Genomic DNA, 19019 nt, shown 5'->3' on the forward strand with positions numbered 1-19019 from the left:
CTTTTGGTCAAACAATAGCAAAGACAGGGAGTTTGTTTGCATTTATGGGGGAGAATACTGCCCCTTATTTACAATGTCAACTGAAAATGAGAACCGGCATTCTCATGGCACTCTTGTAGGTGTTTATGTGCCCAATGTGCTAAACATTTGTATGCTTCTTCATACTTCAGCCACCATTCCAAAGGACATGCTGCTGATGCTCTTTAATCACAAATTTCACAAGTGTTTTTAAACAAGCATTCCGAGGTCTTAAAAGAGCAACCATGCCAATGCGGAAACTACAGAACCTAAACCTCCAACAAAGAATCAGCTTTTGGGTTTTATCTGACTCAGATGAAATGTATCTGACTCAGGTGAAAATGACTTATCTGTCCACTCTACTTAGGTTCTGCTCGATAATGATCCAGTCATCAGCATGGACTCCCGTCCTCTAGAATAGTGGTTGGAGCATGAAGTGCCATATGAATCTTTAGTGCATCTGGCATATAAATATCTTGCAATTCTAGCTATGACAGTACCATGTGAACACCTGTTCTCACTTCCAGTTGACACTGTCAACAAGAAACAGGCAGCATTATCTCCTGCAAATAACCAGCCTTGTTTATCTGAGGAATTGACTGAACAAGAAGTAGGATTGTTGGATTTGAAGGCTCTAAAATTTTACAATTGTTCACTTTTTATACCTAATTCTACATTTGTATTGTCAACTTTCATGATAGAGATTGCATTACCATACTTGTATTAGGTGAACTGAAAAGTCTTTTTTGTTTTTACAGTGCTCATACTTGCAATCAAAAATAAATTTAAAGTGAGCACAGGACACTAGATTTCAGTCCCTGCACTCTGTGTGCACGTCCATCCATCTCCCAATGGTGGCTGGCATGTCCCTGAAGCCCCTAGGAGGGTAGGCTCAGGGAGTCTCCATGTGCTGTCTTTGCCTGAGGCACTGCTCCTGCCCCTTACATCAGTGATGGAGAACCATGGCCAGTGGAGGCTGTGGGGTCAGGGCCTGTTGTGGATGAGGGGTAGTGCACGGAGCCACTGCTGTGCATGCCAGGTGCTTTCAGGGTTGGTAGGGGGCCAGGGCAGGAGTGGGCCTTGACTCTGTTGCTGACTCCCTGCTGTTCCCAGGGTTGGTGGGGCTTGAACCTACCACCCTGCATCCCCAGGGGAACGCCCTATCCCCTGGGAAAATATATATAATGAAAACGTAGAAAATATTCTAACATGGTTTAACAGAAAGACTAATCTCCATTTTTAATCCTGTGATTCAAAATTGTGATTAATCACTTGACAGCTCTTAATTTATTCTGTGCTTTCTTTCACATATAGCGCCCCTCTCCCACCACTGTGACCCTACCCTAATATCAGGCTATAAAATATATAGGAATGGTAACTAATGTCCCATTGCTTATAATCATTCCACCAAGTTTCTGTGGTGCCTATCATAGAAATATCCTCATTTAATACTAGGCACTCAAGTTCACCCATCTTAGTATTTAGACTTCTCTGGGAGAGGCATAAGGATCTTGTGCAAAAAACACCTTTTGCACAAAACGGAAGTGGTTACACTGCTTTTTGCGCAAAAACCCCTTGCGCAAAAAGAATGGGCAGAAAATATGCTAATGACATCATGACTCATGCCAATGAGTCCCTCATTAGCCTATTTTCTGCCATAAAAACTTGTAGTGTAGACAAAGCCTCTGAGAACAGTTACTCAGCCAGTTATGCACCAACCTTGTAGTAGCCCCATCTAAGTTATATTTGCCTAGTTTTTTTTATAAGAATGTCATGCAAGACTATCAAATGCCTTACTAAAGTCTAGGTTTACCATGTCCACCACTTCTCCTTTATCCACAAGACTTGTTATCCTATCAAAACTATCAGATTGGTTTGATATATGTCCTTTACAAATCCATATTGTCTGTTGCCTATTGCCTTATTTTCTTCCAGATGTTTGCAGATGAATTCCTTAATTACTTGCTCCATCTTTCCTGGCATAGAAGTTAAACTGACTGGTCTGTAGGTTCCTGGGTTGGTCTTATTTCCCTGTTTTATAGATGGGCACTATAGTTCCCCTTTTCAAGTCTTCTGGAATCTCTTTGGACTTCCATGACTTTTCAGAGATGATAGTTAAAGGCTCAGACACTCAAGAAGTTTATAAAGGAGGTATTATAGGATGCATTCCATCAGGCCCTGGTGACTTGCTGACAACTAACTTTTCTAAGTAATTTTTAACTTCTTCCTTTTTAAATTATCTTCTAAACCTACCCCATTTCCACTAGTATTCACTGTTAAGCATTCCTTCATCAAACTTCTTGGTGAACACAAAAATGAAATTAAGCAATTCTGCCATATCCACATCTTCTGTTAGGCTACGTCGAGATTGCATCCTTTTTTCGTAAAAGGGATGCAAATTAGACATATCGCAATTGCTAATGAAGCGGGGATTTAAATCTCCCCCACTTCATTAGCATAAAAACAGCTGCCGCTTTTTTTCGGCATGGAGCTTTGCTATTTATAACGTTATTTCCATCTATGCACACATCTGTGGATTGAATTCTGTGCTTCAGATAGCTGGAGGTGGGGCAGTTTGAAGCATTGATTGATGCAGTGAGGATGCAACAGACAGGTACAAGTCTTCAAGCAGCTAATCAAGTTGCTGCTAACTTCAGTGTTGTGTTGAAGTGCACACTCAAGTGTACTAACATGAGCTAAGGCTTGCAGTGAAGACAAGACCCTTGTTGCAGCTGATTAGCTAGAAAAGACCTGAAGTGGTTTTCTGCAAAGCCCTTCTTCCTTTCATGAAACAAGCCTCCAGAGAATAGTTGAGAAAGAATACATTGACAGAGTAAAATTCTGCATTCTTCTCCAAATTCTGGCAGTAATTTTCTATATGACCAGCTCCAGATCTCACTGTGCATTGTTTTCCTCTTCGGTAACATTGGGGTGATGGTATGTTTTTATGTGAAGGAATGTAAAAAGGTTAAATTGGTGTACTCCTGCTTCCATTTAAATACGGTTTTATTTTATTGCACTTTCAGTGTCGATGCTTTTCATGGGAAGATCTTGACTAATGTTTGCCAAACTGTACATAACTAACTTTTTTTCCTTTTTGTGGAAGGCACAATACCTGTGAACTAACTTTTCTCTTTCTAGACATTCACTTTACACAGTGTCAAAGTGAACTTGTGTGATTTATTTATGAACCACTGTGCATGTAACCAAACATTCCTAATAATCTATTTCAAGCAATAGTTAGTTCTCCAGTGAAATATCTATCTTCCAATGTGATTTAATAACATCATAGCACATGATAGATACAGTAATACTATGGCCATGTTTGGAGATGCCTTAACTGAAGCACAAGAAATGTAAATAGATGTGGGTTTTGTGGTGGTGGTTCTGTTTAGGTTCTTGTACTGCTTTCATCAGCATGGTATCTGAGCCCTTCCCAATAGTGCATTAAATGAGGTGACTAACATTCATCAGTGTGGTTTGTTCAATTTGGCAAGGTACAGTAGAGCTACCACCTGGAATCTTTCCCAACACCCACATATCTGAATTCCCCTTTCCATGTTTGAGAACTAGTGAGCATTTCTTAACACTAGTCTCCTCTACATTAGGATTTTTCAGCAAGTCTCCTTTGAGCTACTACTGCCGGATTACCAGAGGAAAAACACAGGGTGGAGGTAGGACCCAGCTGCTTCTACCAGTGGGGGCTAGAGTGCAGCCTGAATCCATCTTGCCCCACACATTCCCTGTGCTGCAGCAACTAGGGGAGGATTGCCTGAGAACTACCGGTACACAGCATCCTCCTTTCCCTAGTGGGCTCTGAGCCCCTATTATAAATCAGCATTAACGTAGTCGTGCAGAATCAGCTCGGATGGCCCCTTCGCGGGGTAGACTGTTTATTAATAAACTTGTCCCCATGCCATGCATACTTGTGCCTAAGAATAGGCAGGAGGCTGAGATGTTTGGGGGGAGGGGGAAGCTGACCATTACCTATAAAGAGGCACTAGTGCAGCTGGCTAGGAGAGAAAACCCAGTCTCTCCCAGATTGATCTACCCCTTGCTGGGGAGGTTCACGTTAGAAATGGAAAAAACGAGCGATCTTCCTCTGGGGTGATACTGTCCTTCCATGGTTTCTTCCCCGGCCTTTCTGTGTGTAGCTCTCTGGCCGCAGGCGAACAAAATATCCCCCAGCCGCAGCGACAAGTGGGTCCCTTTTTGAGCTGCCCGGAGCTCATGCGGCTGCTCGACATCCCGTTCAGCGGGGTCGAGCTCCAGGGGCCAATGCGTTTTGCAACATTTCCGGGGTAGCCCCAGGGAGCCGGGTGGTTTGGGGGCGGTGGTGAGAAAATACCTGCCTCGAATTTGTGTCTTTTGATTCGTGCTTCTCTGCGGGGCTCCAGTCGGCCTAGAGGGTAGAACATTAAACCTCGCCAGCCCCGGGCCCACCGCCTGGCTCCCCCGCCAAGCGCTTTGGGATCCCTCGGAAGGACGGGGCGCTCCGCCTCCTTCCCGGTCCCCACCTCCTGCCCGGCTCGCCAATCAGCGCGGGCGCGGCGGGCGCCCTGTGCCGCGGGCGCGCCGGGACCCGGCCGGGCTCTGCGCCCCAGCGCGATGCCGCCGCGCCCTGCCCGTGGCCGCAGCCCGGCGCCGTGAGCGGCGGGCGCCCCGCACCCTGCCCCTCCCGGCCGGCGCGGCGAGCGGGGCCGGGCGCCCCCGCCTGGCGCAGCTCGCAGCAGGGACGCGGCCGGCGCAGATGTCGGGCTCCAGGTGCGGCGGCGGCGAGGCGCGGCGGGACTGGCGAGGTGAGGGGCCCGGCTGCTCGCGCTGCACACACGGCCGCAGGCGGGGCCCCCGGCGCTGCCGAGCCGCTCTGCTGCCCGGCCGGCTCGGCCTCGCCCGCTCCGCTTGCCCCGGGGCCCTTGCCCGGGCTCCGCTGGCACGAGGGGCGGCCACGGCTCCTGCCCGGCGTGCGGCGCCGCCTCCCGTCCCGCTCGGGGGCTGGGGGAGCCGTGTGCCCTGCCCCGGGCGTCCCCTCCCGGCTCCCTCCGCCCGCGCCGCCTTGGGCGCCTTCTCCCGCCGCGCGGGCTGCTGCTTGTTTACCAGCGTTTGGCGGGGAGGGGGCTGGGCTGAGGTGCGGGACGGGCGTGTGGCCGGGCCCTCTGCAGCCGGCAGCCCAGGTGCTGCAGGAGGAAGTGGCGCTGGTGACTCAGTAGGGAGCCTGAGTCAGGGCTGAGCGAGCAGGCGTCTGGGGGTTCTGGGAGGAGGACAAAGGTCGCTGCCTCTAGGGTGCAAGCTGGCAACCCAGCTCTGACCTCTCCAGCCCTGGCTCCCTTCCCCTGTGATCCCTTGGAGGGCGAGGGAGGGTTGTCTCATCTCTAGCATCCCTTTGAAGGGACAGTAGTTGAATTAACAATGAAGTGACCTCTGCTCCTCCTGGCACAGACCTAGAGACCAGGGGATAGGAAAGACCCAAGGGGCTTTATGGTGCAGAGTGGCTCCTGAAATGCTTTAGGAGATGACCCATTCCCACTCCTCAACCTATCCCTGATTTTGGGGGGATAAGGTGGGAGAACCCCTGGATAAAAAGGGGGAAATGATAAGCACAGACTCTGTTGGAATATGAGCAAGCTTAATACTCTGCCAGAATAGGAAATGTCAAACTGTCAGTTTCTGGTATCCTTTTAAAACCAGCAATTAATTCACCAGTGGTAGTGTTGTAATGCCTAAGATACCCACCAAGATGGGGGCATTGTTTGGTGTGGTACTGTATAAACATGGAAATAGGCTATCGATTTTAGTTACTTGGAGGTTCTTCCCTCTTTATTCAGTCCTCCACGGGCTTGGAGTTTGAAGGGAAATTATAACCCAGAAATTGCAGCAGAGGTTGTCAGATGAGGGAAGGAAACTAGGGTTTACAAGTCAGCGTGCTGAAGCCTGAGGAGAGATTGCAAGGTGGAAAGAAGGCATGATGTGCACACATGTATTAGAATGCTGGAGTCTGTTGCAGGTTCCAAAGTAGTTTTTAATATTGCTTCCCTACTGAAGTGTTTTGCTGCTGGAGGTGAGATCTTTGGAACAAAATGCTTACTTGTGGTAACCATAATCATTTTGGCAAGGGCAGGTTGCTAACTGCAATGTTATGGTAATTTTTTAGGTTGGTAACTATGTTATCTTTTGTTGTTTTTCTACTCTCACAAAGAGAGGCTGTTTTAACTTTCTGCCTTAAACTGTCATGTGATGCTACTAGAGTTGGTGGTGATCTTCCCCAGAAAGGGCTGAATTTCAGTAATGCATTAAGTGCTCAGTGTATAAAAAGAGCGTCAAGAGTAACAATTCAGAATGAAAGATGCCACAGAAATTTAAAAGATAGTGAATGTTTTGAATGTTGTTTCTGTGAATAAGCCCAGCTGATTAAGCCTTTTTAAAGAAAAATGTGTCCATATAGACACCCCAAAAATCACCTCTTGCTTTGATGGAGGGGTGAGAATAGATTTGAATAGTATACACCAGTGGTGAGCAACCTGTAGCCCATGGGCCACAGGGACTTCACCCGCGGCCCGTGCACTCCCTCCCCCATACAACTCTTGTACCCTGGGGCCCTGGAGCCCTACACTTCCTATGCCTCAGACCTCCCTCCTACCACTTCAGGAAGAGCCAGAAATGGTCTGACTTGCATTCCATCCCTGCTCCTCCCCCTAAATCCCAGAGTTGGAGTGCCATGAAGCAGCTGTTCACGGTGTTCCAGCTCTGGGAGGGAGAGGGAAGAGTGGGGACAGAGAGTAAATCAGGCGATTTGAGTGCTTTGAAAGTGATGGGAGGGAAGGGGAGGAACAGTAAGAGGTTGGGGGGAGGGGAGAAGCAGATTGAGAGGGGGGGTTGCAGGGCTACAGGTGGAACTCAGTGGGCTGCTGTGGCCCACAGGGGTGAAGGAGGGCCACATGTGTGGTCCACCCACTATTTGTAGTTGCCCATCCCTGGTCCACCTGTATCATAAATCTCAACCTGTTAAGGCCTAACTAGGCATCAACCCAAAATGAGGGATCCTAGGTGATTGTGTATCCTAGTTATAATGATGTTTTAAAGATATAGGTAGATATTATAATAAAGGAAAAAACTTAAAAAAGCACAAGTCTCCCATGATTTTTAATATAAACATTTTCTATTACTCTTGTGTTTAGGTCTTTGCGGGTGTATTGCATATAAACACTTGGTATTTAATACTGGATAACAACAAGTTAGTGTGGGACAAAATTAGGGTAAATTGATTTGCATTCCATGTTATGGTCATTTGTTTTTACAGTGACAAGCCTGTGTAAAAAAGCTGAAAATGGAATTGAATAATAATGATTATCAGACTTTAAACACACTTCAGTATACTATTGAGCAGTTCTAATTATTTTCCAGTAAAAATTTGCAAATACAGTCTTAAGCTGTTAGATGCTACTTAATTATAGATGCAATTAAAATAGAGATTTAATGTAAATGAGAAATAATAACTTGAACAATGTTATTACTGCATTTATGTGTTCACACAATTTGTATAAGAGGCATATACTGAAATAGGACTAATCACATAGTGATTGTTGTGTATAACTGTGTTCAGACTCTGGCCCTAGATTTATAATAAATCTAACATCACTTCAGAATTAACATCTTGACATAATTCAGAAATTGTCTTTAAATTGCTGGCAAAGCAATACAAATGTGTGTCTAACCACTTACTAATATTGAATGAGCACTTGCTTTTGACTTTTACTGTCTTGAGGGTTAAATTTTCCACATGTGAGTGTGTGTATTTTTTTTCTCTTCTGTGGTCAGGATGACCATACAACATTTTTGTCTGCTGACCCTTTTTAGAAATCAAGAGGCTGTAAAATTCTGACTCATTTTTTGGGAGCGGGAAGGGGGATAAATTTTCTTCCAAAAATAAAGTAAATGCTTAAAAAAAAAATCTTAACAGTTTTTTTTATGGGAGGTGCTCATTTTGACACTAGGAGGGGGAGGAGAATTCACTTGAGGTGAATTCAATATGAGTGTTTTATATGGTGGGGTTGCTTATGGTGGTAGGGGACAGGGCTCTGCAACTCTGGAGCAAACTTCTGGTTTGTCATTATGTTCCTAGAAGCTCATAGACTAGTCAGTTTCACGTTTTGTTTTTCGCCTATTGCTCTGAACTGCTGCGATATTACTATGATCGAGCAACAGAACAGCATATAACTAGGGATGTTAGCGTGTAGTAGTTTACATGATTAACTGATAAGCCTGGGCTTATCGGTTAATTTTAATGACTGTACTCCCCTCTGCAAGCCGGTGCCCGTGGGGAGCCAGTTTTTAGGCTGGCTCCCATAGAGCCGTCTGCTGCCTCCGCACAGGCAGCAGTGCAGTGGGGAGGTAGGCAGGAACCGGTACATACGGGAAGCCAGCTCCCTGTGTGTACTGGCTCCTGTGGAGCCCCCTGCCTCCCCCCCTCCTTTGTGGGGAAGGGAGCACCAGCTCCCACTTACCCTCATCCCCCCATGAAAACATGTAACCGCTGAAGTTACACATTTACAAAAATAAATGTTTGCTAACATCCCCACCTATAACATAAGGAAATCATAGTGTTGTTCCTGAAGATTGTGAACTTCTTAAAAAAAAAAAAAAAAAAAAACAACAACCCCCAAAACAAAAACAAAAAAAACCAATGGAGTGGACTGTGCCTGGGCCTAGTTTTAGATAGCCTTTGAAACATTTTCCCTGATTAAAGTGCTGTTTCTGGGGGCCTGTAAGATCCTGGGCTTAAATGTCTCTGTCACATATTAATGTTGATGCAAGCCCATTAACCTTGTTTCTGAGTTAAGAAGTTGCAAAATAAACTCATGATCGTATGTTCAGTAATCCCAAGAGCCAAGCATCTGAATCTGCAAACCAAAATCCATATCAAAACCTTTACAAATTTAACAGGCTCTTGGACATGCTAAACACTGGTTTAGAGAACACTTTGCAATATAGTTCTAACATGGCAGCTAGAATCTCTGCCATATTTTTCCAGGAACCCATTCAGATGTGTTCCAGAGTACATAGTATTGTGTGAACAAAATACAGGACTATGTAGCACTTTAAAGTCTAACTTTAAAGCTCATCATTTAATAAACCATCTTGTTAGTCTTTAAAGTGCTACATAGTCCTGTATTTTGTTTCAGCTACACCAGACTAACATGGCTACATTTCTATTCTATAGTATTGTGTGACAGTTAAAGTGGTATTTCTCTTGTTGTTAGTTTGCATTTACAAAATAGGAAGAATGCTACATGGCATCCCCCATGGAATGTATTGCATTTTATTTCTGTGTAGAGCTGTACTTGGGTTTTGGTGCTATAAGTGAATCACACAGTTGAAATGATACTAAGCCCTTGGGTGGTGCTGATACATTTCATACGTAACACTAGTAAATAAAAGAGGTGTGTTATAATTAGTTTCTCAAGTGCCCATTTCCTAGTAACATTATTTTTAGTTATCTAACCCATTTCTAAAACAAACAACATTTTCTACATACATTTTTCTGCATTCACTATATTCTAGCGTGAATATAATTTCCTATCCTACTCTGTAAAGTATGTTCTTCACTTAAATAGTTGACTTGCATTGTCAAATTACCTGAGAAGACCAACAGTCGGGATTATACATAATTCTCCTTGAGGTAAAATAATTACAGCAGATGCTAACTACTAATTCCTTGTTGTGTTTGTACATAGTTCGGTAATGTAATTGAAAAGCAATTTAGAGATGCACACTGTGGACACAGCAGTATTAGTCATTCTGAAAGTGGTATGACTTTCCTTTGAAATGGATTAAAATAGGTGATGTGACCAGGCCTTCAGTCTCACTGCTTGCAGATAATCACAAACTTTGTGTTTAGGTTAATCCCTGATATAACTCAATTGATTTCAGTTGAGTTGCATCTGGAATGATTTGGTCTACAATGTGGTCTAGATGGTAAATTCAGGATAATTTCCATTAGGTAATAAGAACATTTCTGCCCTCGTGTGGATTAAATACAGTCTCTGAATGTATAGTGGAAATCAGATATGACACACAAGGGATGGGACATTTGTGGTGATGTATTTTTAATTGATAAAGCCAAGCTTTAATATAATACATAAAGTCTTATCACATACTAATTCTCTGAGCTCAAATCACTGGAGGATTTTAATAGGCTTCAAATATACTTCCATCGTTTATCATCACCCAACATGATATTTGGCTCAGGATTGTCTCTTCCTCTTAAATTCTCTCTGTCTTAAATTTCCCTAAAGATTGGTTGATGTGGTTAGTGTAAAACATGTTAAGTTCATAGTTCATGGGTATCCTGATTTTTGTCCTTTTCGTTCCTTGAAGTCAGAGAATTTCATGGTATTTTTCTTCTACGTTATTTGAAATTTTTTTTTAGAAGAGCTTTTGCAGTTTTTTCATCATTAATGTGAAACTAGTCTTCCCAAGACAATGGGGAATTTTACAGAGGTTCGTGACCTTTCTCAGTTAAAAAGTTCCAAGTGGCCTGTCTGAGCAGTCCCGTGAGAACCAGGCTAGTGAAGAATGCAGGAACGCATCGTGTTGGAGTGAAATATTCCTGTTTGCACTTGCAGTTACCCTGACCCACATATGTGCCCATATTTCACTGTAAAGCAGCCTGGCTGAGAAACACTTCCTCTCTTGGTTTGGAGAAGGACAATTTAAATGACATCCCCTAAACTCTCATGTTTAATTGAAAGTGGCCAGTTGCCTGCATTGTCATAGGCTCATGAGCCTGTCTTAATTTACACATATGGTACACATGCTTATCTGGTGTACGTGTGTGTATATTGTACATAGCAGTGTTTTTTGGGTAGTCAGAATCACTGCGGCTGAGATTGGAATATGGATACTTTACCTTCTTAGGCTGGGGTTTTCAAAGAAGTGTATGTACCATTACTGCAGTGCATTGCATGTATACAAGTTACCATTTTCCATTCTGCTTGAATAACATATCAAAATAAATTGTTTAATTCAGGTGGCCTTGATTTAAATCACTAGTCAGGAAGACTCAATTTAATCATGCTTTTCTACATAAAAGTGCATTCTTGTTGGCGGTCAAAACTTAAATCATATTCTTCACAACTCAGAAATAGATGTAGGTTACATTTTTGAACAGTGATTTATTTTGAAAACTTTTCAGATTAGTTTTGCAGCTGTATCAGAAAATGAATGATTGGTTATTTGATTCATCAAAGGTAATTGAAGCAGATATGTATGAAGTCATTGGGAGGTGAACTATCTCCAATTCAACAGGCAATTCATTAATATTTGTAGCATTTTCTTGCCATGCTGTATTAGAAGAACAACATCACCAGGCAGACATGTAAATTGTTATTTTAGTTAAACAGAACAATGTTATATATTTTGGATTTTTTTCTTCAACAGCAAACATGTAATAAAACAAACATAATAGTTTTTGAATTTAGCTAAATATTTAAGTTTTAATAAAATCAGTTTTGTTTGTTGTTAACATTGTTTTTAACTAAAAGAATTAAATTGACTATGTCAGCCAGGTAAACACGAGAAACTTAAAATACTGGCTTTTATTCATTGAACTTTTCAAAACTTTGTACTTTTAGAGAGAGGTAAGGGGTTGACTCTGTGTTCACAAATTTGCAAGGGGACAATAGGGTTGAGGTATGTTATTTCTCACTTCTAGATATTTATTTTATTTTATTAAAACATTTTTGCTGTTAACAAGCATGTTATCTCTGGGGAGACAGCCCCAGTTTGAGAACTGAGAAACTAACTTCTAGACTGAGCACTGTGTCCCACTGGATAGATAGAAAAATTAACCCAAATAATCTCTACAGAAGTCTCTAGAACCCCATAAAATAGGGCCCCTAATCCATGAACCCTTGGAAATCATTTACACACATCTTCTTGAACATTACATTAATTAGAATTAGAATTAATAATCCTTATTTCATGATGAGAGAGCTTTGAGCTATGAGGTATATTAATTAAAACTATCTTTACATAGTTTTTCCTCAAAAAGCATTTTATCAAAACATCAGATTTAAATAAAAAATCCAATGTTTTTGATTTTTTTTATAAAAAAAATCATTGTTTTTTAATCTACGCTTGTTTAATTTATCAACAGTTTTCAGAATGACACCATTTTCATTGTTGTGTCATCTGAACTATAAAGGTCTGCTATTCTAGCCTGCCTTGAGTTTGTATATTATAATTTGTGATATTGCAGTCGTTTCCATGTTCCAGAGAGATCTTTAATAGCAGAAGCAAAATGAAAGTTTGGTTCCTAGGATAAACAATAAGAAGTCCTGTGGCACCTTATAGACCAACAGGTTTATTGGAGCATAAGCTTTCGTGGGCAAAGATCCACTTCGTCCGATGCAAGTGGGTCTTTGCCTACAAAAGCTTATGCTCCAATAAATCTGTTAGTCTATAAGATGCCTCAGGACTTCTCTTTGTTTATGCAGATTAAGACTAACACGGTTACCCCTCTGATACTTGGTTCTTAGGAATTAGTCTTGTATTCAAACCAAAAAAAATATTTTCAGTAGTAGTGAGAAAAATGCAGGGATATTATTGCTAGTATAGTCATTTGTCTAATTTTTGTTTGTTTTAGGTTTATTTTATAGTACTGTATCTCTTTGGGTAAATGTTTGCATTTGTCACAGCTCTGCTAATGTTATTGCTCTTGGTTAGTTTATCTGTGCTTGGTAAATTAGATTATTTTGGATTTTATAATTTTATTGTCCTTCCTTATTAAACTTATTCATCTTCTATATTGTGTTTTTGAAGAATTTCAGAAAGCTATATAGCTAGTCAGTGGGCTATGCTTGAAAAACACAGAAAGATGGAAAAAAATTTACCGTAAAGGCCATGAGAACAAGATTCCCAATCAGACCATGGTTTCTCAGCAGCTGTCTAGTCTAGTCATGTTTTCATGTTTTTTCATTGTGAAACTAGGTCTTAATAAAATACACGTTAGCATTACACCTCTTTAAATTCAGATTAAGTAAACTTCTCTTCAGAAACTGCAAATTGAAGAACGGGGTTCTGTTGAAATGTGAAAAACACAATGGTTAGAAAACCACCAGGATTTTAAAAATTATGATTCCTATGTGAATAGACTATTTTTCCTTTAACTTACTTTATTTTAAAAATATGTCCATGTAAGCCCACTGATGTTACTTTCCTTATGCTTTGTCTTATCTACTATTAAAATAACTAGGAAGTCAGCCTTGAAAACAGAAGCCATCTTTCTGTCTCAACTTCTTGTGAGGTACACATGATATCTGCCCCACAACAAGGATAGCCTATCTACACCTAAGAACTTAGAACTAATTGTTACCTGCCCCCAGGGATCGGAACCTTTGGCACTTCCATTGCCCCTGAGCTTACTCATTTTCTCAATTTCTTGTTGTCCTATGGCTCCTTCCCTATACAACGTGTGTACAAGATGTCATGGTGTATCCTACCCTGCAATACTTTTCCTTTAATGCCACCTGCATCTCCATCTCCCTCTTCTTCATTATGGAGTGTAGTGTTTCTCAAGCTCTCCATCTAAATGTATCTTGGATCCCTTCCAATTTGGTTTCTTGTATCTCCAAGAAAGCCTGCTCTTGCTGAAACTGCTCTCGCTACAGTCTATGCTGCATTCTTATCCGTGGTGTATCTGTACTGCATTTGGCACTGTCAGTCATCCTCTTCTCCTTTCTAGTCTGTCATCAGTCTTTCATGATACAGTCCTCTCTTTCCTACTCTCCTTTCTCACTGTCTTTGTCACCCTTCTGATCTCATGGCTGTCAAATTCTTTGTCTGAGACAACTCCCAGATTTACGCTCCATCCTGGTCTGTCTCCTTCCCATCCGTCCTACATCTTGGTTTGTCTCTTCAGCTTCTATTCTTGCATGTTCTATCATCAGATCTAACTTACTATGTCCCGAACCAAACTCCTTCATCTTCTTTCTCAGTCCTCCCAAGTAGGCTTCCTTCTTGGGCCTACCATCTGCAAGTTATTCTTCAGCTCTTCCTCTCAGCCTGCACCGCAAGTCCAGGCTATGTCTAAGTCCTGCATCATGTTCCTTCTCCTGAGTCTCTCGAGGGCCCACACTATGATCTTCCTAGCATCCTTTTTTACCTTTCTAAAGTCCACATTTTCCTTTTCAGTCTGTGCAAAAGTCTTTTTCCTTCTAGTTTTGGTCATGTCCCTCCCTTTTTCTGTTGCTCCTCTTGCACCTCCTCAGCTGTTGCATCATGTCAGCTTCTTGTCACCCTTAAAGCTTTATATAACTCTGATGCTTCCTTCTTATATGAGCTTGTCCTATTACGAATCATACTCCGCTCTCTGGGTATGTCCATTCTTGACAGCCTCAATCAATTTTATATTTTTTACAGTGCTGTCCTTTTGTATGTAATGGCATTCCAGGGCTCTACTCTCTGCATATTAAAAGTCCTCCTTGAAGATCCACTTCTGCCATGATGACTACATTAAATCTTGACATTCATATTAAGTAAAAAGAAGCAGCATATTTTACTTTCCATTTCCTCTCAGCTCAATTTACTTGTCTGCCAGTTCCTAGATTGTCACTTCCTTAGGGAGCTAGTTGGTCTGGAAAATATCAAACACATAAAACCTCACCACCATAAATAACTAGAATTCTAGCTTGGGAAGCAATGCAACAGTCTTCATCTTCAAATTGGGTTGAATAAGTTTTAAAATGGATACGCTTTATTACTCGGAGAAGACATACAGATGGAATGTTATTATGTAAGGAAGAATGTGCGTCCTTTTGATACACATTCAATCTGTATTCTTGGTTTAGATGTGTTCGCTCTGAAATTAATGTCACCGAGGTCACATTTTCTTCTTTTTTTTTTCTAATTAGTCATAAGTAGTTATATTAAAAGCAGATCTTTTATTGTAAAAACGAATAAAAAGTGACCCTCTGTGACTTGATTGGCGAGAATTGGAATGTATGTTATGGTATCAAGATTTTGGGTATCTGTTGCATGACCCCCACAGCGAGGCTTCAACTTTGGGCTTTGTTAATCCATAAGTAGAAGGTTTACATGCCTCAAGTGTTTGGGAGGCATATTGAATGTGTTATGTTTGTAAGTGAGTCTATTTGATATATCTCATTACTCCAAGAAGCAGCACGTGCTGAGATGTTTTATATGTTCTGCAGAAACAGTTTTTCAGGTCTGAAAGAATCTTACGGAAGCCTATTGCAGATCTCAGACTGCTACAGAGATGTTTATTTGTGATGTCGCATAAGAGATAAAAGAGATTAAAGAGAATCCTTCTAGAAATCCTTGCCCTTGACTTCCTACCATATGATGCTGTGATTAAGAAACTAGAATGATATAAAATCATGAGTCAGCTGACAAGGGATGGGTGTTTCTTTGCAAGGCCAGAGGGAACTGTTTATCATCTAGTTCAATTTCCTCTACAACGCAGCCCACAGAATGTCCCCGTAATTAGAAAAACATTCAGTCTGGATTTAAGAATTACCAGTGATGGAGAATCCACCACAACCCTTGAAAAATTGTTCCAATGGTTAATTACTCTCAACATCATAAATGTCTGTTTTATTTCTGGCCTGATTTTGTTTAGCTTCAGCTTCCAGACTTGAACAATGTTGTTATGCCTTTCTCTGCTGGACTAAAGGTAGGTCTGCACAACAATCTACGAATCATGTGGCCTGTCAGTCCTAAGGCTCTCGTTGTTGGTAAAGCCAATGGAGCTGAGCATGTTGGCAAGAGTAGGAAGTTTGAAAAATATGTAACAGAAAAAAATGTATAGGAGAACCCACTGTGTATTCAGGGTATACAGCAGGGGTGGCAATAATTTTTGATTGGGAGGGGAAGGCAATCCAAGAATTTGGAAAGTGGTTGAGGGCCGCACTCTTTCATGATATTAATGGAGGAGGTGCGGGGTCTGGGATGGAAGTGAAACCGCCCCACAACCGCATTTCTGAGTGGCATGCGGGTGGGGCAAGGCAAGCAGGGACCCTGCCTGGGTCTCCCCGCAGCATCCACAGGCCAGAGCCAGTGGCTTGGTGGGCTGAATGTGGCCTGCAGGCCATATTTTGCCCAGGCCTGGTAAAGAAGGCAGATTTCAATAACAATCCCAATCTCCGCATTCTTGCTGAAGCGAGAAGAGTATTGAAATTTTGGTGATTTGATGATCCTTTTCAATGTAATGTCCATAAATATAATATTTAGGTAGAGGATAATATTTGAGCTGATGGTGAATGATGGTTTCTTGACTGGTGTGTACATCCTCTAAGGTAAGGCACTGACAGTCAAAATCAGAAGTAGATGCTGTGCTTCTTCGCCACTGAGGAAGGACAGAACTCCAAAGCACAGGCTGTAGAACCAAGTGCTGCTAGCCCTACAGTCACTCCCTGAGCAATACTTGCCAAGATGCAAATGCGAAAACATAGGAAATAAAAATGCTCTGATTCTTGCTGTGTCAGAACTTTGAAGGAGTGACTTTTTAAAACATATTTTGATCACCAAAGAAGTTATATGTCCAGCAGGGATGTAAGCCAGTTGTTGCCTGCTCGCTTCCCTCCTCCCCCTTGCTGCCTATGTCAGAGGCAGTAAAGTTGGGGGGAGGAGACAGGAGCCTGTGCTGAGGGGAGCTGGCTTAAAAGCCAGTTCCCCACAGCACTGTCTCCGTGGTGTCACCTGCCCCCTCCACGTTGCTGCCTCTATCAAAGGCAGCGTGTGTGTGGGGGAGGGGGGGAGGGGGGGTGGTCGAGGGGAGGGAGGAGGCTGCTCCAAAGCCCCTGCCACTGTGAACAGGGGCTGCTGGAACTGGCCTGAGTTGGGACTGAGGAAGCCTGGCTCAGTCCTGGCTCATGCCACTCCGGGACTGCTCTGGCTCTGCACTTTAAATGTAGTAAGAGCTGGGCTGCTATATTTCAAATGCAGAGCTGCAGCGGAGGAGCTCCTGAACTGGCACGAGCCGGGACAGAGCACCTTCCCTTATCGACTAATCGTGTACTTGATACAAACTGTATTAACTACACAATTAGTCAATTAACATCCTTAATGGACAAATGATTTACATGACACAGCTATAAATATAGGCCTGGTCTGGGGGAGGTCTAGGTTGGATATTAGGAAAAACTGTTTCACTAGGAGGGTGGTGAAGCACTGGAATGGGTTACCTAGGGAGGGGGTGGAGTCTCCATCTCTGGAGGTTTCTAAGTCCCAGCTTGACAAAGCCCTGGCTGGGATGGTTTAGTTGGAGTTGGTCCTGCTTTGGGCAGGGGTTGGACTCAGTGACATCCTGAGGTCTCTTCTGTTTCTTCTGCATTTTGTTGGTATTTAGGAAGTGAAGGTGGAAGGCAATTTGCAACCATCTTTCAGTCACAGAGGTCAGTCAGCATTGATAAACTAATATCAGCAGCTTTTGTGCAGGGCAGTGAAATAACTGTAGTTCACATGCCTACAGTCCCTGGCTTTTTAACAACAGGAGTTCTTCTAGTTTGTCCAGATGCAACAAGGTATACAAAGAAAGAGAAACAGTAGAAGTGGCTCTGAATTCATCCCTTGTAACTATTAGACTCTTACTATGTTGTGGCCATCCAGATCCATTAACTACTGTATTTTCCGGCGTATAGGGCGACTGGGTGTATAAGACGACCCCCTATCTTTTTAATTAAAAGATAGGGTTTCATCTTATACCGCAGCGCCCCTCCGCCTCCATTGCTCCCGGTGTCCCTGGTCTGCTGGAGATGGTCCCCAGCAGACCAGAGGCACCGGGAGCAAAGCCGCCAGGAGCGCCTGGGCTGCCCCCCCGCCGGAGCCCCTCCGCGGCTTTGAAAGCCTCGGGGGAAGCCGGCGGCGGGGCATCCCAGGCGCGCCTGGGCTGCGCCCCCGCCGGAGCCCCTCCGCGGCTTTGAAAGCCTCGGGGGAAGCCGGCGGGGGGGCATCCCAGGCGCGCCTGGGCTGCGCCCCCGCCGGAGCCCCTCCGCGGCTTTGAAAGCCTCGGGGGAAGCCGGCGGGGGGGCATCCCAGGCGCGCATGGGCTGCCCCCCCGCCGGAGCCCCTCCGCGCCGCCGCGGAGGGGCTCCGGCGGGGGGGCAGCCCATGCGCGCCTGGGATGCCCCCCCGCTGGCTTCCCCCGAGGCTTTCAAAGCCGCGGAGGGGCTCCGGCGGGGGGGCAGCCCATGCGCGCCTGGGATGCCCCGCCGCCGGCTTCCCCCGAGGCTTTCAAAGCCGTGGAGGGGCTCCGGCGGCAGGGCATCCGGTGTACAAGACGACCCCCGATTTTTGGGGGATGTTTTTTAACATCAGAGGTCGTCTTGTACGCCGGAATATACGGTAGTGAGTTTCTAAATCAGAAACATGCAAATGGGGGGGGTTAATTATTTCAAAGATTAAAAAAGAAATGTTTTACTTGACTGTCATGATGCTAATATCTTTAGCCCTAATCAATTTTTCCACAACTTAGCGTACTTCAAATGCAAACCCAAAAGGTGTGAAATTATTGCCTATCTTTGTCAACAAAAATCTAAGCAATGACTATCGACTGAAGCTGGGATTTTCAAAGGAGCCTAAGATGTTTACCTCCTGTTGAAACTGAATGGGACTGCATATGTGACTCCCATGGGGTCCTTTGAAAATCCATTGCTCAGTGTACCACAGATTAGTATGTTATGCTTAAAAGAAGCACATGGGACCTTTTTCAGGGAGATAAGGGAACGTGCTGCATTCATTGATAATATAACAAAGTAGCACACGCACACGCTGATGGACTAGTTACCAGTTTGTTGCTTGGCCCGACCTATTGGCCAGATAGGTCGGGTGCAAGGAAGCAACCAGGTTCTTGTCAGTCTGGACTGATGATCCATTTGGTCTTAGCAGGACAGAACCCGAGGAACCATATAAGATACCCTCTCCTTTATAGGGGTTTTCTCCCATGCAAGTCTATGCATTTTGCCTTGTCAGGCCTTGATTAGTCA

The 19019-nt window shown here is 43.5% G+C and overlaps 1 protein-coding gene across 2 annotated transcripts in view; it reads left to right on the forward strand.

The window, feature by feature from the left end:
* The first annotated feature begins 4553 nt into the window (after positions 1 to 4553).
* Positions 4554 to 19019, forward strand: part of PFKFB4 (6-phosphofructo-2-kinase/fructose-2,6-biphosphatase 4) — a 134805-nt gene continuing 120339 nt past the window's right edge. Inside the window, exon 1 of one of the 2 annotated variants that reach the window (XM_075939355.1) lies at positions 4554 to 4817. In XM_075939355.1, coding sequence (XP_075795470.1) covers positions 4769 to 4817 — 49 coding nt within the window. In that variant the 5' untranslated portion in view covers positions 4554 to 4768. The remainder of the gene's footprint in view (positions 4818 to 19019) is intronic. The other variant, XM_075939362.1, reaches the window with a different exon arrangement.

Source organism: Pelodiscus sinensis, chromosome 11 (genome assembly GCF_049634645.1).
Source record: "Pelodiscus sinensis isolate JC-2024 chromosome 11, ASM4963464v1, whole genome shotgun sequence".
NCBI classification, from domain to species: Eukaryota; Metazoa; Chordata; order Testudines; family Trionychidae; genus Pelodiscus; species Pelodiscus sinensis.